The 27,542-nt window shown below is 37.4% G+C and overlaps 1 protein-coding gene across 1 annotated transcript in view; it reads left to right on the forward strand.

Moving 5' to 3' along the window:
• Positions 1 to 27,542, forward strand: part of TRPC7 (transient receptor potential cation channel subfamily C member 7) — a 262,244-nt gene that overhangs the window by 127,519 nt on the left and 107,183 nt on the right. The window contains exon 4 of the mRNA XM_043980053.1: positions 20,094 to 20,258. Coding sequence (XP_043835988.1) covers positions 20,094 to 20,258 — 165 coding nt within the window. The remainder of the gene's footprint in view (positions 1 to 20,093; positions 20,259 to 27,542) is intronic.

Below are 27,542 nucleotides of genomic sequence, written 5' to 3' on the forward strand. Positions count from 1 at the left end.
GCATGAGTATATAGATAGACCTTCCATGTTTACCTAACTTATTCTTTTTTTTTTTTTTTAGTGAGGCAATTGGGGTTAAGTGACTTGCCCAGGGTCACACAGCTAGTAAGTGTTAAGTGTCGGAGGCCGGATTTGAACTCAGGTACTCCTGACTCCAGGGCCAGTGCTCTATCCACTGCGCCACCTAGCCGCCCCCTTACCTAACTTATTCTGTGACTTCTGCTAGTCACTTTCCTCTTTGAGCCTCAGTTGCCTTACCAGTAAAATAGACTGCTCTAGATGATCTCCAAATCCTATGCTTCATACATACATACATATACATATTCAAATACATGTTCATATTCATATTCATACACACACATATATGTATATATACATACATATATATATATATAATCTCATCAGATTTGGGACATCATAATGACAATGACAATAATGATCTTCCCCCATGGGGAACTTTTTCTTTAATCCAACTAAGAAATGAGGAAGGAATCTTTGAATGTTTGAGGTACACCTAGACCTTTCAAAGATTCAACACAGACTGTTGTATCATTTGGACACTGGTTAGTTGCTAAAGCATGCATCTGGCCAAGATATACACCAGATGGGATGTATGAGTATTCCTTTCCTAGGCCTTCAAGTATGACAGATCCTCACACATTTTATAGATGAGAACATTGAGGCTGGGAAAGGTGAAGTGAATGACAAGGGTCTTGACAGTCTATGAGTCAGTGTGGGATTTAAGTCAGTCAGACTTGAAATCCATCATTTAACTCATTATGTCACCTCACTTCCTCAAATAAGGTCTTGATGACCTCCAGGAGCCTGTGGATAAGTTGTGGCCACATAATGGATGACATGCACCTTCAATAAGCTCTGCAACTGTTCAGAAATGCCCCCCACATTGCAGGACTAACATATGTTTCTTGAGGCCAAGACCATGTCTTATTTACTCTTATGCCTAACAGAGAGATAGTAGACATTTAATAAATGTTTATTGAATTAAATTGAAAGGAATATATCATAGCAACTTAATGAAGCACTTCCCTATTTCTGAGCAGAATTCCAACTCCTCCTGAAAGGATGTTAATATAAGGTAGTAGAGAGGGGGAATTTGAGTGAGAAATCTCTAAAATCAATCCAAGAAATCTGAGATCATAATTGTATGCATTGGTGGGATAACAGTAAATGGCTATTCTGATTAGGATCTATGTATTACAAGGGACCATCATTGGACTTTGAGATGCAGCAGGGAATAGGAAAAAGAAAGCCAGAACCAGCATGATTTGGGTTCAAGTCCTTCTGCCATACACCGTCCCTAAGCAAGTCATAGAACTGAGACTACAAATTGGAGAATAAGTGTTAATCAGAACTGGATCAAAGAGTTTCCTCATAGGTAGCTCCCTACACTAGGGAAATCATGTCCCAACCATATCTTAGAAGGGAAAACAGTGGCTAACTTGTCAGACTTGACTCATGAAAAGCATAATTTATTCAGAAAAAACACAGGAAATTTTGTATGAAGTGATACAGACAGAACAGAAGAGCCAAAAGTTCAATATATAATAATAGCTCACATTTATAAAGGCTGGCTTTAAAGAATTTATCTCATTATATCCTCTTAATAACCATGTTAAGGAAATGCACTTACTGCAATAAAGTCAATAAAAAGAAAGGTAACAAAGCTCTGGTCAAATATTAAAATTGCTGTTAGTACCAACCTACAAAGTTAAAGGAAACATGGTGTGATAGAAAGAAGGTTGAATCTGAGATCAGTAGACCTAGGTTCAAATTTCAGCTCTGCCAATTTCAGCCTATAATGACCTTAGTCAACTCATTACCTCATCTACAAAATTGAACAAGATGTCTTCAAAGACCCTTTCCAACACATAATCTATGATCCTTTGTGCCTACATCCTTCCATTCTGTTATAAGCAATCTGTTTTCTAGAGGAATATATTTTGTAAAGTCACTTACATGAATTCATAAAATCATAGATTTTGAGGTAGAAGAGACCTTAGAGGTCATTGATTCTAACCCTCTCCTTTTACAGATGAGAAAATTGAGGTATAAAGAGATTAAGTGACTTACCCATGGTCACACAGCTAGTACATGTCTGAGGCTGAATTTCAACTCATGTTTTCCTGACTCAACTCAATACTATCTTCACTACCTTCTCCTATTGGGAAGTGTCACTTGTGTCAAAACAAAATGGGTCAATAAATTTATTTTGAAAAGAAAAGCATAGTTTAATTTTTCTTGGAGGTATCAGGCTCCAAGTTTTTTTCAAATTTAGGGAGAGAGGAAAAGAAAGAAATATTTTCAGTGCACATTAAATAAATTCATTTTAATTCAACAAGCAGCTATTACAAGTACCTACTATGTGCAAAGACTCTTCTGGTGAATGGATATTAAGATCTGAAAGATACAATCCTAAACAAGCAGGAGCTTACAAGGTAGTTGGAGAAGTGGAAGTAAAAAATATAACTCTAACATAAAATATGTCCTAAATCCATGATATTTACAAATGATGACTCCTTAATATGATTAACATGATCAAATGAGATAATATTTATAAAGTGCTTAGCACAGTGTGTGGCACATAGTAAATGCTTAATAAATGATTGTTCCATACCCTTAATGTGATTACATTTTCTTCTGAACAAAAGTTACACTAACTAGGAATTCAAGTCACTTCATTACACGGAGCTGAGATTGAGATCCTAGTTGTGGGAGAAACAAAGAGCAACCCTACCCTCAGGGAGAGGTTAAAAAGAAAGGGTTGATTTTTTTTTTCAGCTGCTGGGGGTGGTGATTCATGGAAAGAATCTTGTAAGATGGATAATATTTCAACAGGTGCTAGTCCCTTCCAACTCTCACATTCTATACATCTATTAAGTCCAGTCTCTGAATTATAATATTTCTATCTTTGGAGACAGTAAGAACAGTGATTTTTAAAATAACCAGTTACTTATAGGCTGTTTTCAAGTTTATAAAACAATGTCCTCAGAGTATGTCAGAGTAGTCATTAGAAATTAATTATAGATAGACAGTACTATGACCCTAAGAAATTTCATATTGGACAACAATTTTGAGATGAGTATCCAAAGATGGATAGAAAGGGAAGATGAAGGGTATTGGCAGAAGGCTGGAAAGTGTAGAGGATCATTGTAATAAGATGAACTCACATATCTATAGTTCCTTAAAGTTTATAGAGCATTTTTCTCTCAGCAATCATTTCACAGATGAGGATACTACAGTTCAGAGAGTAACTGGGCTAATATTATAGCACTAGTAAGTATCAAAGGCAGGACTAAGACTAAAGCCCAAGGCTCTTGCCACTTTACTTTGTCTCACCAAGATGTATTAGAGAGTGAATGGATGAATGCAGCTGGAATGGAGGTAACTAGAAATAGTTATGTACATAGTTAATATATACTTGGGCTAGAAGCATTTATCTTCTCCCCATTTGGTCCAGTACTATCAAGGTTTATCTAACAGTTGAAGTGTGCATAGCATTAAAAAAAAAAACTATTGTCATCAAAAAAAACTGATGGCAAAGCATACCTCTTGCCTCTTAGCAGAAAGGTGGTGCACCTTAGGTACACAATGTATTCTCAGGTATAGCCAAGATATTGGCTTCTTTTGATTAGGTATATTTCTTTGTGGGGGTGGGGGCACTGATTAAGTGACAGTGATGCCCTCCAAATTCAGTAAAATATTTAATTTTGGGGGGAGGGCAATGAGGGTTAAGTGACTTGCCCAGGGTCACACAGCTAGTGTCATGTGTCTGAGGCCAAATTTGAACTCAGGTCCTTCTAAATCCAGGACTGGTGCTCTGCCCACTGTGCCACCTAGCTGTACCCAAAATATTTAATTTTAAAAAGAACTCCAGTATCAGTCAACAAGTGACCCCCCAAAAAAGGAAAAAAAAATAATAACTTTGAACTCTTTGTGGTACAGTGGGTTACAAATAAGGTTTATAATGTCATAAGGGCTCTTTTGGGTTAAAAATAGAACTCAAATATTAAGTTCTACATGGGCCCTTTTTGCTTATAAGAAGAATCAAGGTGAGCTCAATTGTACACACACACACACACACACACACACACACACACACACACACCTCTTACACTATTTAGAACTGGATTACTGAAGATCTGACTGAATATTAAGTTTTCAAGCTTCCACAGGCATCCATACATAACTTGTTATACCCAGAAAAAGTAAATGACATTCAAAGAGATATAGGGGTGAAATACTAAAACAGCCTCCCATTAATTTTATTAGAAAGCCCAGGATTAAAGATCTGTAATGAATCTCACTGAAAAACCATTGAATATTCTCTTCAAGCTATGATATTTCAGAATCAACGAATACTTCAGAGTTTATTGTAGAGTTTAGATCCTTGATGGGACTTTGCAATAATCTTGTCCAAGTCTCTCATTTTACAGATGTTAAAAATGAAGCTTAAAGCAGGGAAGTGACTTGCCCAAAGGGGCAGGGAGAAAGGTAGGATGAAGGAACACATTGTTTTTCATAAAGACACTGCTTAATAAATCTGTGTTGATTTGAAAAAACAATCAATAAGCATTTATTAAGTGCCTACTGTGTACCAAGTATTATGCTAGGTGCTGACAATACAAAGACAAAAATGACATGGTTTCTGCTCTTGAAAAATATATATACTATGGAGGGAGGGGAAAGCATATATGTGTATATACATATATATACATGTATATGCATATATATGTATCATTCAATTCAATTCAATAATAATTTATAAGCATCTACCATGTGCTAGGAACTATACTAAGCACTGGGGATAAAAATAAGGAAAAGAGACAGTACCTTCCCAGAAGGAACTTACAATATTACAGGAGAAAACAAAGCCCAAAAGGAAGTTGAGAGTGGGAGGGCATAGTCACCAAGGGGCATGGTATCTGGAATTGAAGCCAAGCAGAACTGCTGATGTAAAATATATACATACAGTGTATGTATATATGTACAGAACATATATACATACTAACTAAGTAAGTACAAAGTAATTTGGGGAAGGGGCACTAGCATTTGAAGAGATTAGGAAAGGGTTTATTTGGGAGAGGGCACTTGAGCTGAGCTTTGACATCCTAAGAACTGAAAGTAAGAAAGCCCAAGTAAATGAAGCACAGGCATGGGAGAAAGCCAGTGCAAAGGCATATAGAGCCCAGACCTGAAATGTCAAGTAGGAGGAAAATCAAGGAGGCTGATTTGCGTTCAACATAGTGTGCTTGAAGGAGAGCCATGAGCAATAAACCTGACTGGAGCCAGATTTTGAGGAGTTTTTGTTTTATCTTAGAGGTAGGCAACAGAGAGCCACTGGAAGTTTTGAATGGGAGAGTTATAGAAACTGGTTTGGAAAGGGGAGAGGCTAGATGCAAGTACAAAGATCAATCAAGAGGCATTCCATTAGTTGGGGAGCAAGTTGTGGTGTATGATTGTGATGAAATACGACTGTGTTATAAGAAGTGATGAGGGGCAGCTAGGTGGCACAGTGGATAGAGCACCAGCCCTGGATTCAGGAGGACCTGAGTTCAAATCCAGCCTCAGACATTTGACACTTACTAGATGTGTGACCCTGGGCAAGTCACTTAACCCTCATTGCCCTGCGAAGAAAAGAAAAAATAAAGAAAAGAAATGATGAGCGTGATGATCTTAGAAAAACATGGATAGACGCACAAAATAATAAAGAGCAAAATGAGCAGAAACAAAAGAAAGTTGTATGCAGCAACAATAACATTATTTTAATAATAATGTTAAGAGAATAAGTTATTTTGACTATTATAAATATCCAAATTAACTACAAAGGACCTATGAAGGAAAATGCTGTCTGCATCCAGAGAAAGAATTGATAAATAGAAGTATATACAGAATGACTTTACATATGTTTACATATTTGTGTCTAATGGTAGCCATCTGTTGGGCAGGGAAGGGAGAGGGATTAAAAAACATTTACATGATAACTTTATTATATATTTAAATGGAATGTCAATTTATATATATAGATTTTCAGTTCCATGTACAGCTCCATCTTTTTATTATGCTTTTATGGAAATGTTTGTTTTATTTCATAAATTAAAAATAAAAGAATTTTTTTTAAAAAAAGGCAATTGCAATAGAGAGCCTGAACAAGGGTGGTGACCACATGAATGGTGAGGGCCATCCACTTGTTGAGAATAAGGGTGGGGAGGAACAAGATTTGGCAACTGGTTGGATAGGGGTTTTAAAGAAAAGTAGAGTCAAGGATAACTCCTACATTATGAACCTAAGTGACTGGAAGAATGGGGATATCCTTGGCAGATTAGGAGAAAGGTAGGTTTAAGAGGAAAGATTATGAACTCTGTTTTGGACGTGTTGAGTCTGATGTGTCTATGTGTTTACTCATGTGAAAAACAAAGATATTAGACTATCCTTATTAAAATACCTTTCTTTTCCAAATAAGATATTAATGATAAAAGATAGGATAATACATTTCTAACCTATTACAACCTTTGATAATATTCCCCATGTTTTGTTTTGGTTTTGGTCAGAGTTTAAATAACCATTGTTATTTTAAGTCCATGTAAGATCATAGAAACAGCTAGGTGGCTTTGTAGATAGAGTACGAGGTCTGCGATCAGGAAGACCTTAATTCAAATACAATCTCAGACACTTACTAGCTGTGCGACCCTAAGCAAGTCACTTAACCCTGTTGACCTCAGTTTCCTCATCTGAAAAGTCAGCTGGAGAAGGAAATGGCAAACCACGCCAGTATCTTTGCCAAGAAAACCTCAAATGGGGTCACAGAGTCAGACACAATTGAAGACAACTGAACAACTACAACAACAACAACAAAATCATAGAATAATTCTGAGGTTGAACTAGTTTGTATTTGTGACATTTTTTCAGAGCTCTTGATGATCTATTTGTTTTTGTTTGTTTGTTTTTTAAGATATTTTTATTTTGTTTTTGGTTTTGGTTTTTTTGGTGAGGCAATTGGGGCTAAGTGACTTGCCCAGGGTCACACAGCTAGTAAGTGTTATGTGTCTGAGGCCGGGTTTGAACTCAGGTACTCCTGACTCCAGGGCTGGTGCTCTATCCACTGCGCCACCTAGCTGCCCCGATGATCTATTTGTTTTCACCGATGGATGAGCTTGAATTTATAGGTTCTTCTTTATGGAGAGTTCTTCCTTTTCACTGAGTCCTGTCTATCAGCAAGGGCAGACTGCATTATTGAAGGAGTTCTAGAATTAGAACCAGAAAACCTGGTTGAATATCCTGGCTGTGCTATTTACTTCCTATGTGACCTTGGGCAAGCCATGTCTCTCTGAGCCTCAGTTTCTTCATCTATTAAATGAGCAGGTTGGACTAGTTGATCTCTTGCATCCTTTCTAGTTTTCAATCCTATCTGTTTTTCCTATCTACTTAGGTACTCATTCATCCATCTGGAAAAAGACTTATCAGCTAGATGAGAATAAGAACATTTGACATGATAGCAACTAGGTGGAATTACAGATAGAAGTGCTGGACCCAGAATCCAGAAAATTGAGTTCCAATCCAAGCTCAGACCCTTAATAGATGTATGACCCTAAGTAAGTCACTTAACCTCTACCTACCTCCCAGGGTTGTTGTGAGGATAAAACGAGTTAACATTTGTAAAGTGCTTTGCAAACTTTCAAGCATTAGGTAAATGCCAGTTATTATAATTGTTTTCTTGTTGCTGTTGTTGTTATCTCAAGCTAGAAAAGACCATAAAATGTCAAGGGGACATACGCCATCAACCACAATACCTAAGAGGAGTCCTGAGCTGTGGCAAATAGTGATAAGAGAAGTATTTCTCTGAGCTGGGGTTGTGCTCTTTTATCAGCAGATCTAATAAAAGCCAATGATCTAGCCTGAGTGATTTCCAGGGAAATACAAATATGTATATGCGATCTGACTCAGGAAGTGTTAAAGACAAAGCCAAATGAATGGACAGTTTCAAGGAGGAAAACATGCATGCTCTGTAATGTGGCATCGGTATGTATATGCATGAACTCCCAAGTTGAGAACAGTGTGGGGACTGCATTTGACAGTTCTCTCTAGGAGACATTTCTTTTATGATTTCCCAAAACTTTATGCACTGGAAACTTCCCATTAAATAAGTATTAACTGTTCTTCTTATGTTTTTGACCCCTCCTTCCAGAAGAAAAAAAAATGTTTTTCATTGGTAATATGTTAGAGGCAACATGACGCAGCAGAAAGAAAACTGATTCTGGAATCAGAGAACCTTAGTTCCAATCCTGCCTCTGGTGCTTATTGTCTGTGTGTCCTTGGACAAATCACTTAACCTCCCAGGGCCTCAATTTCCTCATATGGAAAATGAAGAATTTAAACTAGATGCCTCTGAGGTCCTGTCCAGTTTTAGATCTATGTTCCTATGATCTCTATGCACACAGATCAATAAATACAAGGTAATTCGAGGGGAGACTACAAGGAGCTATGGGCATCAAGCAAAATGTCATAGAACTGGTAATATCTGAGCTGACTCTTAAAGATAAGGATACTGAAAGGCAGAGAGAATGATAGAATCCATTCTAGACATGGGAGACAGCTTGTGCAAAGGAAATGCACAGAGGTAAGAGATGAAATGTTCAGTTCACAGATCAGCTAGTAGGTCAATTTGACTGGCTCATACATAGAGTGAGGGGGAATAATGAAAGATAAGATTCTAAAAATAGGCTAAAACCAAATCGTGGAGGTCAAAAAAAGTGTTTTCTCCCAGAAGCAGTGGCAACCCTTGAAGACTCTCCAATGGGAAAATGTCAGAGCAAGACTCTTGTCTCAAGAAGAAAATTTTGACAGTTGTTCAGAGGATGAATAAGAGAAGGGAGAGAAAGAACAAGCAAAGGGACCAATTAGGAAGTTATTTTAAAAGTCTAGGCAAGGAGTGATGAGGGCTTAAACTAGGGTGGTTTCCATATGAGAAGAGTAACGGAAATAAAAACAAGAATATTGTGGAAGTAGGTTCAATAAGACTTGGAAACTGAATATGGAGAGTGAAGGAGAAGCCAGAATCAAGGACAGCTTTGAGATTAAGAAACAACCTGAGTGGGGTCAGCTAGGAGGCACAGTGAATAAAGCACTGACCCTGGATTCAGGAGGACCTGAGTTCAAATCCAGCCTCAAACACTTGACACTTACTAGCTGTGTGACCCTGGGGAAGGCACTTAACCCTCATTGCCCCGCAACAAACAAATAAATGAATAAACAAGTAAATGGATAAAAATAGATAAATGAATGAATGGATAGATAAATAAATGAATAAATAAATAAATGAATAAATGAGTGAGTGAGTGAATAAATGAATTAATTAATAGATTAATAAATGGATAGCTAGATGTATTAATAGATAAATTTTAAAAACAACCTAAGTGATTGGGAGAAGCAAAGTAGAGAAATAGGAAAGTTTCGAGGAGAAGTAATTTTGAAGAAGAGATGAGGAATTCCATATTGAACATGGTATGCAAACTCAAGGGAAGTGAGAAGATAATCAGGCAACATGAAGGTATACTCAGTAAATTTAAGTCTCCTAAGAAGAATAACTTATACTAAAAGGATTTCTAGATGTAATCATTGAACTTTTATCAGTGATATTGGAAAGGCTATCAGAGAATAGAAGTTCTGCTGTACTGGAGGAGGGCAAATAGCCTGCTTTTTTTAAGTGAAGCAAAAGGATTATGCAAACTAAATCAAAACCAATTAGTTTGATTTCTCTTCCTAGCAAAAATATAGAATACATTTATTAAGGAAATTGTTTGGGAACACTTAGCAAGAGAAATCGTAACCACTAAAAGCCAGCATGGTTTCATCTAAAACAGGTCATGCCAAACTAACCTCATTTCATTTTGGGACAAGCTTACAATAATGATAGATCAGCAGAACACTAAAGATACAGAATATTTATATTTAAGCAAATCATTGGATAAAATTTCTGCCATTATCCTTGTGGATAAAATGGAGAGATTTTGCCTAAATGAGTATATAGTTAGTTAGATTTGGAATTGATTAAATGACCAAACCCAGATGAAACAATGTTGACTTTAATAATATACCCTTTTGGTGCTGCACTGTTCAATATTCTCAACAATGATTTAAATGAAGACATCTTGTCAGGTTTAAAGATACCACATTTCTTGGAGGGATAGCATACAGATTATGAAACATCCTGACCAGCTAGAGCACTAGACTGAATTGAAGACCATGAAAAGTAATGGGGAAACTAGTAAAATTTTATGCTGAGGTTCCCTCCAAAATCAGCTTCACAAATACAGGATGGGAAGAAGCGGAGGTAGAGCCAAGATGGTGGGGAGAAGCCACTGAGTTGCCTGAGCTCTTCTGTTCCCTCAAAAAGAACATTAAAACAAATACGGGATGGGAGAGGACACATGGTGAGACAACAGGTTTTCTATGAAAAATCCCTGTGTTTCTTATTTGATTGCGAGTTCAACATAAAGTCATGTGTGTCAAATTAGCCAAAAATTAGCCAAAATTAGCCCCCAAAGCTAATGCTGTCCTAAGCTGCACTTAGAGAAGCAGTACCCAGAATGAGGGAGGTGATAGTGTTGCTGTATTCTGTCCTGTTCAGAATACATTTAGAATATTTTATTCAGCTATGGGTATCTCACATTAGGAAAGGCATAGATGAGTTGGGGCATGTTCAGAAAAAAAAGGCAACTAATACATTGATAGGCTTGTAGAACACACCATACAAGGATCAGTTGAAAGAGATAGGTAAGCCTTGGGAAAAGAAAATTCAAGGAGAGTTATCTTTGAACATTTGCAGGACAAAAAATGTAAAAAGGATTAAATCTCTTCTACTAGGAGCTCTGGGTGTAAATTGAAGAGAGGAAAATTTCAATTTAGTGTATAGAAGGACTTCCTCACAATTAAAGCTACTCCAAAATGAAATAGGATGGAGTGGGTTTCCCTTCACTGGACATCTTCAAAAAGAGGCCAGATGAAAATTTGTTCTGGATATTCTACATAGCATCCCATCAGTGTCAGGTACTGTTTGGACTTGATGGGCTCTGGGATCCCTTCCAGCTCTTAGGCTGTGCTAGTGAGCCTTCTCTTATGCCATGATTTGTCCCAGAGAAATAGTTAAGAAGCTCTTGGCTGTAATGTTTTGGAAACATGTGAGCAGATAAGTAAAAGAACTTGTGTTTCTTCAAACTGTGAAAAACAAATATATTTCTTGTATGCAGAAAGGTATACAATGCTCTCTCCAAGTCAGTCCTATGCTAAAACTACACAGAAAATTCAATCATAGCAATCCATTTTTGTATGTTTTAGAGTTTGCAAATAATTTTTCTGACAAGAACCCATAAAATAGGTGGCATAAATATTATGTAATGATTGGAATGATGCCACCTGCTGGAGATTTACTGTAGAAAAGCCCCACCATGAGGAGAAGACCTCTGAGGGCAAGCCATGCTGTCAAGGTCCTTTGCTTCTGGAAGTGACATTTGTTCATGGGTACTGTCTATCAAGGCTACCAGCCAATCAGCTTGAGGAGCCTCCCACTTCTGAAGTCCCCTGCCACCATGCCGATGTCTCGCAGCCAAAGAGAGAGAACAGTCCCACCAGCATCTCCTTCCTCCTTTGTGTCCTCCTCCCAGAAATGGGAGGCTCCTCAAGTTGATTGGCTGGTAACCTTGATAGACAGTGCCCATGAACAAACATCACTTCCTGACACAAATGACCTTGACCACATGGCTTGCCCTCAGAGATCTTCTCCTCATGGTGGAGCTTTTCTACAGTAAGTCTCCAGCAGGTGGCACCATTCCAATCATTACAGTTATAATCGCTATTTTATTGATGAGTAAACCATGAGGCTCTAAGAGTTTGAATAACTTGTCCAGAATCATAAAGCTAGTAATTGTCTGAGGCAGAATTGAAACCCAGATCTAATTGCTGTGATTCTAACATTCTAGTCACAACACTACTCTCCCTTTTAAGAGCTATATCTTCCAAGAGATATAGAACAAACTAGACAAAACAAATTGGAATCAGCATAGGCCAGATCTCCCTGAAAACTATTCTACATCCATCTAGAAAATGAGGCAGACCAACTCCTGGCCAACAAATTCAACGAAAAAAAATTACAGTTATTTTTTTCCATGCCAAGTAGGTATAAGAAAGCAGATCGAAAGTTCTGTGGACACCAAGGACTGGGCAGACAGGAGGGAACTATGAAGAGCTTTCCAATCTAAGGCCTAAACTAGGTCCTGGAGCTATGTGATAGAGCAAGGAGAGGTAGTATATCTACCTCAGAGGGTCTTGAACTTGTGCAGGGTCAGGAATAGGTACCAACTGGGAGCAGTGTCTTTTATATAAGAGAGTTGGGTCAGAGATCCAGTATGACCTGAGAAAGGAAACTGCACCTAGAGATGTTGGTTCAGGGTAAAGAGAAGTTGTAGAAGCAGGGTTGTGTACTGGACAAGGAGCAGGTATATAAGACGGAAACAATTGTCTGGCTCTGGCTCTGACTCTGGGAGCACCAGCCCTGTCTGAAACCTGCCGAATAACTAAGGCAGGAAGCTCGGACGAAGAGGCATTCCACAATTCTGTTGCTTGAAACCCTCAGAGATTTTCAGCTTGCTGAAAGTCACTGAGTCCATCATCAGTCTACTGGAGTTCCATCCTGGTGTAAGGACACATTTCTATGACTCAGACCCAGATGCAGGTCAGGAGACTACACTATAGCAGGTCTTCAGACCTCAACAAGAAATACCTGGAGGATCAAAAGTAAACATTGAAAGACCTCAAGCTAAAAGCCTCAACATCTGAAGGAAGAAATTCTATGGGGGTTAAAGGGAAAGTAAAAGACATTTGCTAGGCTAAAAAAAAATTATCCTGTGCTCTAAGGAAAAGTGGGGGAGCTTCTGCTCAGGCTGAAAGTTGATTTGGGGGTCAGAGGGGGAAGATTTAGGAATAAAAGGAACTTAGCTTAGTAAAGTAAATAAACATTTCAAAGTCCCTTCTTTCTTCTCCCAAGGAAAAGGCTTAAATTAGGTCCCTCAGAACAGAGAAGGGAAAGCTCAGATTTAACTGAGGATTAAAGAAAAAAACTTCTTCTTTCTCCTCATCCAAAAGAAAGGGACTCAATTAAGGCTAATGACAAGAGAGGACAACTTTGTTGTGTGATGGAAAAGGTACAGATTGAAACCATAACCCTAGAAAAGAGAAAGTGTGGTGTAAAGAAAGACTAACCCCACAAAGGAAAGGTCCTCAAATTGATTTGATTCTCAGAATAGGAGAGACCTAGAATTCAACTCCTGAGGTCTTAGCAATAAAAATTAGTAAACAAAGACAAATTAATAAACTAATTAATTAAGGAGTTTTATGATAACAAGGGTGGTCAAGACACAAACCTAGAAGAAGATGATAACTCTAAAATATCTACAATCAATCCTTTAAAGGGAAAAAAAAAGCTTACACACAAGAACAATTATAATTATTTGAAAAAATGATGCATATTATAAAATAAATCAAAACTATGGAGGAGGAAATTGGAAAAGAGAATACCAAGTAAATAGAAGAGGAGAAACCTTTATCCTAGTTTTTAAACAACTCCCTAAAAATCAGAATGGAGAAAATAGGACTAAATGACTTCAAGACACAACAAGAATTCTTAAAATAAAGTTCAAAAAGAGCAAGAAAGAAAGTATAGGAAAATAAAATTTATCTTATATCAAAACAACTGTCTGGGGGAAAATAGCTGGCATATTTATATGTGTCAGGCATTGCACTAATTGTTTTACAAATATTATTTCATTTCATCCTCACAACAACCCTGGGAGATAGTTGCTATGATTATCTCAATTTTATACTTGAGGAAGCTGGAAAACACATCAAGGACAGATAACTTAGGAATCATAAAATTACCTTGAAATCCATGACAAAAAAGTCACATATCATATCTGAAGAAGTCATTAAAGAATATTGCCCAGACATATGAGAAGAGGGCAATATGGTAATAGAATCTTCCCATTATCTCCTGAAAGAGACTCAAGAAACCTAAACTCTCTGAGACCAAGAGATTTACAGATCCTATCCAAAAGGAAATACCCCAAAGTCTCCCATGTAGTGAGCTGGGGACAGGGACATGATTGAAGTGCCATCTCCTGTACCCATCAGCTTCTTCCTAGAGTTTTTCTCTCCCTTCAGGGATCTGAAGAGAGTCTGGAGGCATGTGTCATCTTTCTTGAAAGTGGAAGCCAGAAGATCAAGATCTCTCCTTTCTCAAGTTCTCATCAGCTTCACCCTTCATAGTCATGGAACACCGAATACAATCATTCTTGCTTTAGTGGGATTAGTCTTATGAAAGTGGACTCTAAGCCACAGGTTAAATGCATTAATGACTAAGAAATTAAGAGTGAAAATATAAACAAATTAGAGGAGAAAGGAAGAAATTACTTTTTCAGATCTATGGACTGGGGGATAGAGAGGATCATAGAAGGTAAAAAAAGACAATCTTGATTAAATAATATAAAAAGAAGGTTTTTCAGAAACAAAATCAATATCACAAAAATTAGAAGAGAAGCAGGTAACTGAGGAAAATCATTGCAGCAAGTTTCTCTGATAAAGATTTCATTTCCAAGGGACAGCTTCAGATTTATGAGATGAAATGTCATTCCCCAATTGATAAATGATCAAAGGATATGAACAAATAGTTTCAGAGGAAGAAATACAAGTTATCTATTTTTTAAAATGCCCTCAATCACTAACAAGTAGAGTAATGCCAATTAAAGAAACAGACTTTTTTTCTCACCTTCATCAGTCTGGCAAAGTTGACAAAGAAGGAAAATGATAAATATTGAAAGGACTGTGGGAAAACATTAATGCACTGTTTGTAGAACTGTGAATTGGTTCAAGCATTTACAAAAACAATTTGAAATTATGTCACAAAAGTTACAAAACTGTGCTTGCCATAGACCCAGTGATACCACTACCTTGTCTGTACTCCAAAAGGATATAAAAAGAAAGGGACAACAACATTTTTAGTCACTTTTTTTGTGTTGGCAAAGAACTGAAAGCTAAAAGGACATCTGCCAATTGTGGAATGACTGAAAAAATTATGGTATGTAAATGTGATGGAATACTATTGTGAAGTGATGAAGTGGATATTTTCAGAGAAACCTGAGAAGACCTATATCTATTATACAGATGAAGTCAACAGATAAGGAGAATTTATACATTAAAAAAGCATTGTAAAGACAAATACCTTTGAAAGATTATCAGCATAATAATCAATGATGATTCCAGAGGACTCGTGCTGAAATGTACTTCTCGTTGTTTGTCTTTTATTCTAAAAAAGGAAGATGAAATCAGGGTGATATCATGACTTGCAGTGAATTTGAGTTAAGTGAGGGAGGGCTGTGCAAGGTCACTAACTTCACTATCTCCTCCAGAGCCATCTGGGTCCAGTGGCAAGATATATATCGAAATGACTGGAAATGGCTCCAGATGTTTAAGACAATTGGGGTTAAATGACTTACCAAGGGTCACAAAGCTAATAAGTATCTGAGGTGAGATTTGAACTCAGGTCCTCCCAACTTCAGAGCCAATATTCTATCCACTGCATCACAATCAGCTGCCCCATGATGAAACATACTGCTTACTTCCTGAAAGAGATGCTGGACTCAGGATATAGAATAAGACATATTTTTTTCAATATGGAAAATGTAGGAATTTATTTTTCTTGATTACACATAATAGTTACAAGGGTATTCTTTCTTCATCAATGGTAGGGTTGATGTGAGAGATGACAGGGTTTTTTTTACTAATTGAAAAAAATGTTTAAAGAGATACACTTTATCTTCTGTGTTTCCAGTTGTGCTCCTCAATCTTGTTTTCTTCCATAATTTTCCCTCTCACTCCTACATCCAAAGCTTCCAAGAAAAATATGAATTGGTCTCAGGCCATAGAGGCACTCAAAAAGGACTTTGAAGATAAAGTAAGAGAGGGATAGGGAAAAGTAAGAGAGATAGAGTAAAAAAATGGAAAGAGAAGTGAGAGTGATGAAGGAGGGTCATGAAAAGAAAGTCAACAGCTTGAAAAGCCAAATTGGACAAATGGAAAAGGTGTAAAAGCTCTCTGAAGAAAATCTTTGCTTAAGAATTATGACTGAGTAAATAGAAGCTAATGACTTTATGAGAAATCAAGACACAATAAAGCAAAACCAAATGAATAAAAATATAGAGGGCAATATGAAATATCTCCTTGGAAAAACAGCTGACCTGAAAACAGATCCAGGAGAGATAATTTGAAAATGATTGGCCTACCTGAAAACCATAATCATAATTTTCCCTCTCCTTCATTTTATAAAAAAATTCTGATTCTGAATATTATACACCCTAGTTTCTTCATGATCTTCTCTGGATTTAATTTGATTCTATGTCCTTTCACTTCTCTTATTTGTTACTGCCATCTGTTTTGGGATTAGGAATTATATTTTCTTCATTTCAAAAGTATAGCAGAGATAAAACTATTCACAAATGCTATCAAGGCATTTTCCAGTAGTGTCATAGAGAAGCAGATAAAGGTTAAATGGCAATTACTGGTGGCTTGTTTAACCCAAACACCTAGCCACCATTTAAGTCAGGCTTCTGGAAGACTAATATTGTAAATTCTAGTCCTGGAAGCCCTCATTTTAGAGAGAGGCCCAGTCTGTCTAACCTTAATTCCCCTCAGGTCTGTGTTCTTATTTTCCAGACTTCAATATCATGCTGTTCTTAGGTATTTTCATTCCCCAATTGCCCACCCAACCACCACTTTTCACCTTCCTTTTGTGCATTGTCTCCCCCCATTAGAATGTAAACTCTTTGAGGACAGGGACTATCTGTCTTTTTCCTTGCATTTGTATCCCCAGTGCTTAGCAAAGTTCCAGGTATATAGTAAGTGCTTAATAAATGTTTGTTGCCTGCCTATTTAGAAGGTACTCTGAAAATAAAGATAAAATCCCAAGGGTGGTGAAGTGGATAAAGCACTGGCCCTGGCTGGATTCAGGAGGACCTGAGTTCAAAGACGGTCTCAAACACTTGACACTTAGTAGCTGTGTGACCCTGGGCAAGTCACTTAATCCTCATTTCCCTGCCCAAAATCAATCGATCAAACAATCAATCAATAAATTAATGGATGACTGGATAGATAGGTAGATAGATAAATAAAGATAAAATCCTAACAGATCTAATCAAAGAAAGCCTCTCTTTCTCAGTGTACCCCAATAAGAAGTAAAATGAGATCTGCCATCTGACATTTATCTTCCTTTTTCCACATTTCCTCAGTTTCTGTGTAACAATTTGAATGTGCTAATTTGATGTTCCATTAATTATAAATGTGTTTTTTAACTGTACCATCTCCTTGTTTGAGTAAAAAGAAACACATTATTTCAATTTGGGGCTCCCTTACTTACTAGTGATATGACTGGGAACCAAGTACAACCTCTCTGAGTCCAGGTTTTCTCATCTATGAAATATTTTCACTTCCTATCCATCCCCATAGAGTTGTTGGGAGGCAAATACTTTGTAAATTGCACAGCAATATAGAAATGTGAGTAATTTTATTATTATTTCATTAATATCTACCCACAGGATCTAGTATTGTTCTATGTACCCATTAAGTTCTCATAAATGTTGTTGACTAGATACTAATTATCTCTTATGTAAGAAGAAAATCCATCTGGGAAATTGTATTATTTGTAAACAGTGAATAGACTTGATTCCAGAGAGTTGATGTTGAAGTATTCTTCCCTCCTTTCAGTAAAGGGGTGAGGGGAATATTGTATGTGGTTATTATTAAGTCTACTATGAGTAGTGTTGCCACAGTCCTATAATCATCTCTTTTTAATACTCATTTCATCCACTACATGACTTATAGTACTTTGGTTGACATAAAATGCCTTCAAGATCTAGTCTGCCTTTGAGATCACAGGAACTAGAGCTAGAAGGAACCTCCTTGGAGTCTAATTTCCTGATGCAGTGACAGGACACAAGTTTTAATTCCAGTATTCATTTACTGGCTGTGTAAGCTTGGGCAAATCACTTAGCTTCTCTTCTTTAAGGAGATTGGACTGGGGGCAGGTAGGTGGTGCAGTAGATAAAGCACGGCCCTGGATTCAAGAGGACCTGAGTTCAAATCTAGCCTCACACACTTGACACTTACTAGCTCTATGACCCTGGGCAAGTCACTTAACCCTCATTGCCCTGCAAAACAAAACAAAACAGACAAAAGAGAGATTAGACTAAAATGGCTTCTAATGTCCTTTCTTGATAAGGGAATCATGGTTTTATCAATAGGGAAACAGGCCAAGAGAGGAGAAATGACTGTTCTAGGGTCACCTAGGTAGTAAAACCAATTTGTTGCATCATGCCATACTAATGTCAATTCCTAGTCAATGCAAAAAAGTCAAATAAGCATCCAATATTCTCTCCACCAAGGAAAGAAATAAAGATCTGTTATAGTGTTTTTACAAGGAAAAAGAATATTTAACATTTTTCAGGGGTCACTGAATGTCTCATTAACATCCAATGAGGCAAACATAATAAAAACAGATACATTGTACTCCAGGGTGAACTTTTAAAAAGTCAATTCATTCTAAATGCAGAAGGCACATCCAACTTGTGCAAACACCAAGGAAACCAATGAGTTTCAGCAAGTTCATTTGGGAACAGCTTAATTCTCACAAATAAATGTTGCTCAAAAAGAAATATTGCCTTCCCTTGGAAACAGTATTCTGGGAATTTGGGTCCTGGCTTTACTGAATCCTCAATTTGTTATCTAGAGCAAATCCCTTCCCTCAGGTTTTTCATCTATAAAATTAGTTAATAATAATTATACTCAATGGCAACTAGGTAGCATACCAACCCTGGAGTCGGGAAGATCTGAGTTCAAATCCAACGTCAGACACTTGACACTTTACTAACTGTGTGACCCTGGGCAAGTCACTTAACACCAATTGCTTCGCAAAAAAATAAGAAGAAGAATTATTATATTCTAATTCAGAGTGGTTATGAATAAGATCCTCTGTAAAACCGTGATACAAAAGTATCACTAAAATGTAAGCCAGCTTCTTTATTCTTTGGGCAAATCTATCTCCCTCTGTTTCCTTCCTTTCATGGCCTCTAAGCCCAATTGGATCACTCAGTGTCCTTGTCCATGCAGTGCTCACAGAATGCATTGTCCCTGACCTGTGCAATTCCAACTAAGTCTTTCAAGATCAAATTATATGCTATCTGCTCCATGAAGTCTTCCCTAAACCTCCCCACTTTGGATTTGCGGAATGTTGATTTAGAGCACTGTAAGTTGTTAGAATTAGAGCATTTCTTCAAATTGTGAGTACTCAAGAACAGCTCAGTGCTGCTAGATTTGGAATTGGTATACCTGGGTTCAAAAGCTGCCTCTGTCACTTACTGTGGGCAAGCCACTTTAGCTAAAGTGTCCTTATCTGAAGAATTAGGAAATTGGAATAGACCATAGGGTCACAGGATTAGAGCTGGAAGGACTTCTGGAATCATCTAGTCCAACCCCCTCCATTTAAAGTTAAGAAAGCAGAAGCTAAAAGAGGTTAAGTAATTTATTCGAGGTCACACAAGTAGTAAATAGCAGAGCCAGGATTTGCACCTAGTCTTCTTATTCATAATCTAGCACTACACCACCTTACATTGCCTAGAAATTCCTTCTACTTCTAACCAACCCCTTGCCAAAGAACTCTCCTGGGAACTGAGCAGCTCTACGTGATGGGGTAGACACATGCATGTGCATGCATGTGCAAGGAAATTGACTTTCAGAGGCTCTTTGGTCAAGGCTAATAGTATCACAGGATCTCAAAGTTACCAGAAAATTATTGGACAATCCTTAATCTGACCTTTCACCCAATGCAGGAGCCCCTGCCATAGCAAACCTAACCTCTACTTGCACACCAATTGGAGAACATTGCCTAGATGTCCAAAAAAGTGTGGATTTTTAAGCCATTTGGTAGCTACCGATTCTGGTTTCCTGTTTGTATTCTTTTCTGTTGTTTCCCCCCACAGTTCGTTGCTCACCCTAACTGCCAACAGCAGCTGCTCACCATGTGGTACGAAAACCTCTCAGGCTTACGACAGCAATCCATAGCAGTGAAGTTCCTGGCTGTCTTTGGGATCTCCATTGGCCTTCCGTTCCTTGCCATAGCCTATTGGATCGCCCCCTGCAGCAAGGTACAGGCACTACTGAAGATTCATGGGGGTGATGAGGTTTGGGGTTTGTTTTCTTCTCTCTTCTTAACATGATTTATTTCCCATTGTCCCCTATGATCCTGTTCTCTAGAACCCCCACCTACAGACCTTACTTAAGACAAATCCTTATGCTTTCATTTGCCAAGTAGAAACGACCCAGAAGGAAAATTCTGATATTCTTTAAATTTTATTATTAATTTTTTAAAAATCAGGATGAAAAAAGTCAGTGAGAGAAGTAAGGAATGAATGATATAGGATATGGGATGACAGGTAACAGGAAAGAGAAAGAACATACTCTTTGGCACCCTGCCAAATCTGCAAGTCTCTTTCTTGTTCTTGCCACTTTGATATTTCTATATGGTTGCAAGAGGAAGGATCAAAATTCTTCCACTCCCTTAAGAAATAAACAGTAACCTCTTTGTTATAAAGGGAGTAGAGGTCCTCCTGGGTATGTAGAAAGATAGTTATTGTGAAATGAGAACACTATAAGAGAGAGTTTGATATAGAGGTTAGTGAACTGACATCAGTCTAGAAAACCTGAATTGAAATCCTTTCTCTGAAGCACACTGGCTGTGTGACCCTGGACACATCTCTTAACCTCTCAGTGCCTCCAGATAATTTTCTAAGACTAGAAGTTACAAAACTGAGCACTGGGAAAGGGAATTCCCTATACTGATGAAATGAGAGGTTTGCTCTCCTACCTCACCCCTACTACCCACCTCCCAAAGAAGATAGTACTGGGATAGGAGCCAGGAAGCCTGAGCTCTGCCTAACTACATGACCTTCTGCCAGTCACTTCATATTTTCTGGGAGTTACTTTCTTCATCCCTTGAATGAGAAAATTGAACTAGATACTCACCTTCCACTCTGACATTCTAGAATTCTAGGATTCTCAGTCTCTATTTAAGGAATATTCTTAGTTATTACAATATGGAATTAGCATCCTAAGCATCTGTTGTGCTTCTAGAGAGCTATATTACTACAAAGGCCTATGGTTATATTGATATTGCTCATCTGAATAAACTATGGGGAACCTTGATGTCCCTAGGTAGAATAATGAAAGGTATGTTATACTTGCTTTTGTAACTTTAAATAACCCATTATTCTTGGATATTTTTCTTTCTCTGAGGACTCTGGAGGACCTTAATAAGCATCAATGAGAATTCTACATCTTTGGCCCACCAGAGACAAGATTGTCAAGGAGAGAAAGAGAGAGAGAAAAAAAAGCTTTCATGTGCTCAGTCCATCAAGAGACTTGTTCTCAGGGGCTTGACTGGAACTACTCTCTCACCTAGGGAGATCTAGCATTCAAATGTCTGGGTTCCAAACTAGATTGCTATTTTAATTACAAGTTATTGGGAATGACAATCTCAGTTAATCTGAACACATTTCCTTTGTAATGTTATCATTTCATTTCATCCAATGGCCTTCAATCTTTCCCAATTAATTAGGGTCTCTTCTCAACTACTTTAACACCTTTGTTTGAGGTACTTTGTTTAAGGTAGTTACTTTAAGTAAGATGGGGAGAATCATTGAATGATTGTATTTCAATATATTGTAGGTAAGCATAAGAAATTAGATGTGAATTTTGTGGAAACTGCAGATGACATATGAAGGCCAGCAGATGGGAGAAAAGGTTTAGAAACTCAGAAATGCATAAAATATATGGATAGTATTGCATAATATCAACCCAAATTTTACAATAGAGTACTATAAATACTCCATAAAAGAAAAAGGGGAAAAAACCTCAGACTTCTCTAGTATGAAGGTAGGGCCAACATTTGTAGTGGGGGTCCTGTCCCCCCTAACCCCTGTGATATGGCAGGGATAACAGTTAGAGAAGTGAGGTCAAGTACATAAGAAAGGATGATGAAGAATTTCCAATTTTTCCAAGATGTGTCCCTGCTTCCCAAGTGCCTCATTAAGTGGAGACTTGCCCTTGAGGATGAAGGAGCAAAAGATGACTCAAATGTATCTGGATTAGGATTTTTCCCTCCCAGAATAAATGCAAACCTTGGTCATGGAAACTGCATATCAAACAGTAGTCTACTATTGTTCTCTGAACCAGATGATTTCCAAAGTGCAACTATTTGACATAATAAAAAAAATTAGCTGCTATTTATACAATGCTTTCAGTTTTACAAAGCATGTCACCTAAGTTATCTTGCCTAACTCTTACAGCAACCCTGTGAAATAAGGTAATATTAACCCAATTTTACAAATTAGGAAACTAAGGTACAGAGAATTTAGGCAACTTATCTAGGGCCATACAGATAGCAAATTTTAGATCTAAGAATTGTACCCAGGTCATTTAGTTTTGAAGTCGATTGACTTCAAATCCAATGCCAATTCTACTGACTCACACAAGATTACCTCCCAACAACAGCTGTTGGGGATTTTTCAGTAGTTCCTGCAAGTTTCCTCTGAAGCCATGGAAGACAGATCCATGTAGCATGTTTGAGGCATTTTCCAGTCTAATGTTTAAGATTATTCTCAAGTCCTCCAAAGTTGTAGTAACCTAGATGATTTCCAAAACTAATTAAAATTATCTAGAAAACATTCCATGAGAAATATGACAATTTTGAGAAGGTCAACTACATGCGAAATTGAATCATCTGTCTTGTAAAAATGGCAGTTATGACCTCTTCCTCCCAGTAATGGAAAGATAAGATAGTATGTTCAGTTACAAAAGAGAAACTGAAATAGAAATGCACTTATTCTTTAAGCTTTCTCACCTGATAATGTTATTCATGGCAGGTAGAGAACTAATAGTCTTCAGCATGAGGGATGGAAAGGAGGATATATATATATATATATATTTTTTAGTGAGGCAATTGGGGTTAAGTGACTTGCCTAGGGTCACACAGCTAGTAAGTGTTAAGTGGCTGAGGCCGGATTTGAACTCAGGTACTCCTGACTCCAGGGCCAGTGCTCTATCCACTGCGCCATCTAGCTGCCCCTAGAGGATATATATTTTAAAATCAAACATTGAAATTTGGCAAATGTTTTCTCTGCTTGAAGAGTGCTATTCTAAAAAAGCCATTCTGTAGAGAATACTGGGACATTCCAATTTACTCTTAATGAGAATTTTGTATGTGGAATTATGCCATAAATAGAGTGAAGCTCTTGTGCATTCAATTATCATGTCTGTGCAGATAATTCTCAGATCATTTATCCTACCCCAACCTCTCTGCTGACCTGAAATCCCACATCTCCAACTGTCTATTGAACATCTCAGCATTGTCAATGATCTTTTATCTTTTTTTTTTTTAGTAAGGCAATTGGGGTTAAGTGACTTGCCCAGGGTCACACAGCTAGTAAGTATTAAGTGTCTGAGGCTGGATTTGAACTCAGGTACTCCTGAATCCAGGGTTGGTGCTCTATCCACTGCGCGTCAATGATCTTTTAATCTCTAAATCTAATGGCCTTTTCTCAATCCTCATCCTTCTTGACCTCTCTGAAGCCTATGGCACTATTGATTACCTCTTCTCCTTGATGCTCTCTTCTCTATAGGTTTTCATGACTACTCTCTGCTAGTTCTCCTTTTACCTATCTGACCACTCCTTCTTAATTTCTTTTGTTGGATCTTCATTCAGCTCACAAACATGTCCCCCAACCTCTGTCTCAGACCTTTTTCTCTTCTCCCTATTTACTATTTCATGTGATGATCTCAATAGCTCCCATAGATTCAATTATCACCTCTATGCTGATAATTTTCAACTCTCTACTTATCCAGACCTAACCTATCTGCTAACCACATCTCCAATAACCTATTGGACATCTCCAAGTGGATGGATGTCCTGTAGATATCTCAAGTTCAACATCAAACTGAACCCATTATTTTCTCCCAAAACCCTCTCTTCTCCCTAACTTCCTATTACTATTAAGAGTATCATCATATATTCCCAGTTACCTAAGCTTACAAACTAGGTGACATACTGCAACCCTTACTTTTTTATTGTTCAGTCATGTCCAATTCTTTGTGACTCCATCTGATATTTTCTAGACAAAGATACTGAAGTGGTTTGCCATTTCCTTCCCTAGGTCATTTTACAGATGAGGAAATTCAGGCAAACAGTGTTGTAACTTGCCCAGGATCACATAGCTAGTGTCTGAGGCTAGATTTGAACTCAGGATGATAAATCCTCCTGACTTCAGGTGCTGCACTCTATCCACTGTGCCACCTAGCTGCCCAAACAGCTAGGCTTAGAAACTAGGCATCATTCTGCATTCCTCACTCTCTATCATTTTTCATTTCCAATGTATTTGCAAGTTGTCAATTTTACCTTAATAACATTTCTATTATATGCCCTTTCTCTCCTCTGACACTGCCATCACTCTAGCATGAACCTCATCACCACATGCCTAGACTATTGTAACAAATTGATGATTGGTCTCTCTGCATCATCTTTCCCCATTGGAGTTGATCTTCCACTAAGCTATCACATTGATCTTTCTAAAATATAAATCTGACCATGTCATCCTCCTATTCAAAAAACTCCAGCGAGTTCCTTCACCCTTGAGATCAAATATAAAATCCACTTTAAAACCATTTATAGGAGACAGCTATCTCCTTTGGGTGATTCTCCCTGTGGTCTCACAGTCTTTGAACAAAACTTAGGAAACTGGGAAAAAAACCTTTATAAACTGGTCCCATTAATCCTTCACCATTTTCTTATATCTTATACCTTTCCAGGCACTCTATTATCCAGTGACTGACCTCCTTGCAATGCAATGACACTCCATCTTAGTATTCTGTGCATTTCAATGACCATGACCCATCTAGAATTCTCTTCTTCCTCATTGCTACCTCCTTTACTCCCAGGATTCCTTAAAATTTCAGCCAAAATCCCATCTTCTGGGAAAAAAAAACCTTTCCTAGTACTCCTTAATTTTCATGCTTTTTCTCTGATATTAACTCCAATTCGTCCCATAAATATCTTTACATGGTGTCTCCCCAATGGCATGGTGATACTTTTACTTAATTATGAATAGTAGTTTTGAGGGTTTTTTTCCTTTTGTCTTTTAATGGGGAAAGGGTAGATAGTGAGATTTTTGTTCATAGAAAAAATTAAATTAAAAGTAAATAAAGTTAGGATAGGCTTAGAGGATTTCTAAACCTAATTCTAAATCTGAATAGATGTGTGTATATGTATTTATATATGTATATATGTATGTATGTGTATCTCTCCATATATATTAATATATAATATCTATATCTATATCTATAGATATATATAGATATATATATACACACATACACACACATATATAGGATACAACCTCCCTCCCCAGTTGAGCAGAAAGGTGGTTGACTACAGGTATAAAATAAGGATACATCAAACATGAGCAATTTATTGATTTCTTTTGCTTATTTGTACTTTTTTATTTTAGAAGGAAGCAGGTATAAATAAGGGCACACAGTGGATAGGATGGCAGGCCTGGACTTCAGAAGACTCATCTTCCTGAATTCCTCAGACGCTTACTAGCTATGTGACCCTGGGCAAGTCAATTAACCCTGTTTGTTTCAGACTCTTCATCTGTAAAATGATCTAGAGAAGGAAATGGCAAACCAATCCCATATACTTGCCAAGAAAACCCCAATGAGGTCAGAAAGAGTCAGACTTGACTGAAAACAAATAAACAACAACAGTAATAAAAGGCATAAATTAAACATTTACTTTAAAAAAAGAGAAACATGTAAGATATTTTGGATGTATATAAATATCTCTTAATTATTTATCAATTTTTCCATATTGCATTTTTGAATGATATCTGAAATTCCCAAACTTCTAGCAAGACTAAAAATGGAGCACCAAAGTTCCCTAAAATCAAGTCATTAAAACCATATATCCTTTATCTCTACACTTTCTGTGTTCTCAGTTTAAACTTAGCATATCAAAATCCTGTACCACAGTATGGATGAGCATACCTCATTCAAAAGAATAAGGATAGGTAAAAGTGGGGAGCAGAAGGGGAAGTAACTTTGTCTATTAAGAAGATATAGTCATGTGAGGAAATCCAGAAGAAGACCAGGGAAGCATAAAGGACTGTATTTGGTAAAGTTAAGAGGTGGGGAAAACAGAAGTGATTCTGTCTTTGAACTATACTACAGACCACCTAATCAGAAAGAAAAAATGGATAAGGAGTTTGGGAAATAAATCTCAAACATAACACAGAGGCATGATATAGTAATGATTAGAGGACTTCAGTTATTCTGAAATCTCAGAAAAAAAAATCTTTGCTAGGGTAGCTAGTAGCTTCTTAACTTGTCGGTGATAATTTCATTCTTTAAAGAATTAAAGAATCCACAAGAGGAAATTCCATTCTGAATCTAATTCACACTAATAGAGAGGGGCTGGTTGCTGTGATGGAAATAATGGGAGCCTTCAAGGAACATGACCACTCCATCACAGAGTTTATTATATAGAAGTAAGGGGGAAAAGAGAACCATCTAACATGCACCCTAGATTTTTGGAAAGCAGAATTTAAGGCACTGTGAGATAGGATCTCACAGACTAAAAATCTTCAGGGAAAGATGTCAACCAAGGAGGGGTGGAAGATACTCATGAATGAAAGTCTAAAGACACAGAGGGAAAAGATTACAGTGACAAGAAAAGAAATGGGATTTCTTTGAAGGGTTTAATATGAATACACAGAAAAGCCATCAGCCAATTGAGATTTTAAATGATAGAACCAAGACAAGGTAATGGAAGGTGAATATAAAAATTTGACACAGTCCTATAAAGTGTCAAGAATTCTAAAGACCAAAATAATCTGAGGCTGGCAGGGGAAGTTAAGCACAACAAAGGAGGCTTTTAAAATCATATTGAAAGAAACAGGGGGCAACTAGGTGGCACAGTGGATAAAGCACTGGCCCTGGATTCAGGAGTACCTGAGTTCAAATCCAGCCTCAGACACTTGACACTAACTAGCTGTGTGACCCTGGGCAAGTCACTTAACCCCCATTCCCCCCCCCAAAAAAAAAGAAAGAAAGAAAGAAACAGAATGATCAAAAAAGGAAGTGAACTTTTGCTTGGAGGGAATGGATGATAACTGACAACTGAATGAAGACAGATTTTTCTCCTATTTTTGTTTTTTACTCCCCCAATCCATTTTCTCCCAAAGGAGAATGACATGACATAGCAGAACAAAAATGACTGAGTGAATCAATGTCCATGATAAATAAGAAGATATCAAGAGAACATCTAGCTATCTATTTGCCCTTGAAGGATTCAAGTAACCTGGTTTGGATAAGCTATATCT

This window comes from Dromiciops gliroides, chromosome 2, assembly GCF_019393635.1.
Source record: "Dromiciops gliroides isolate mDroGli1 chromosome 2, mDroGli1.pri, whole genome shotgun sequence".
Classification (NCBI taxonomy): domain Eukaryota; kingdom Metazoa; phylum Chordata; class Mammalia; order Microbiotheria; family Microbiotheriidae; genus Dromiciops; species Dromiciops gliroides.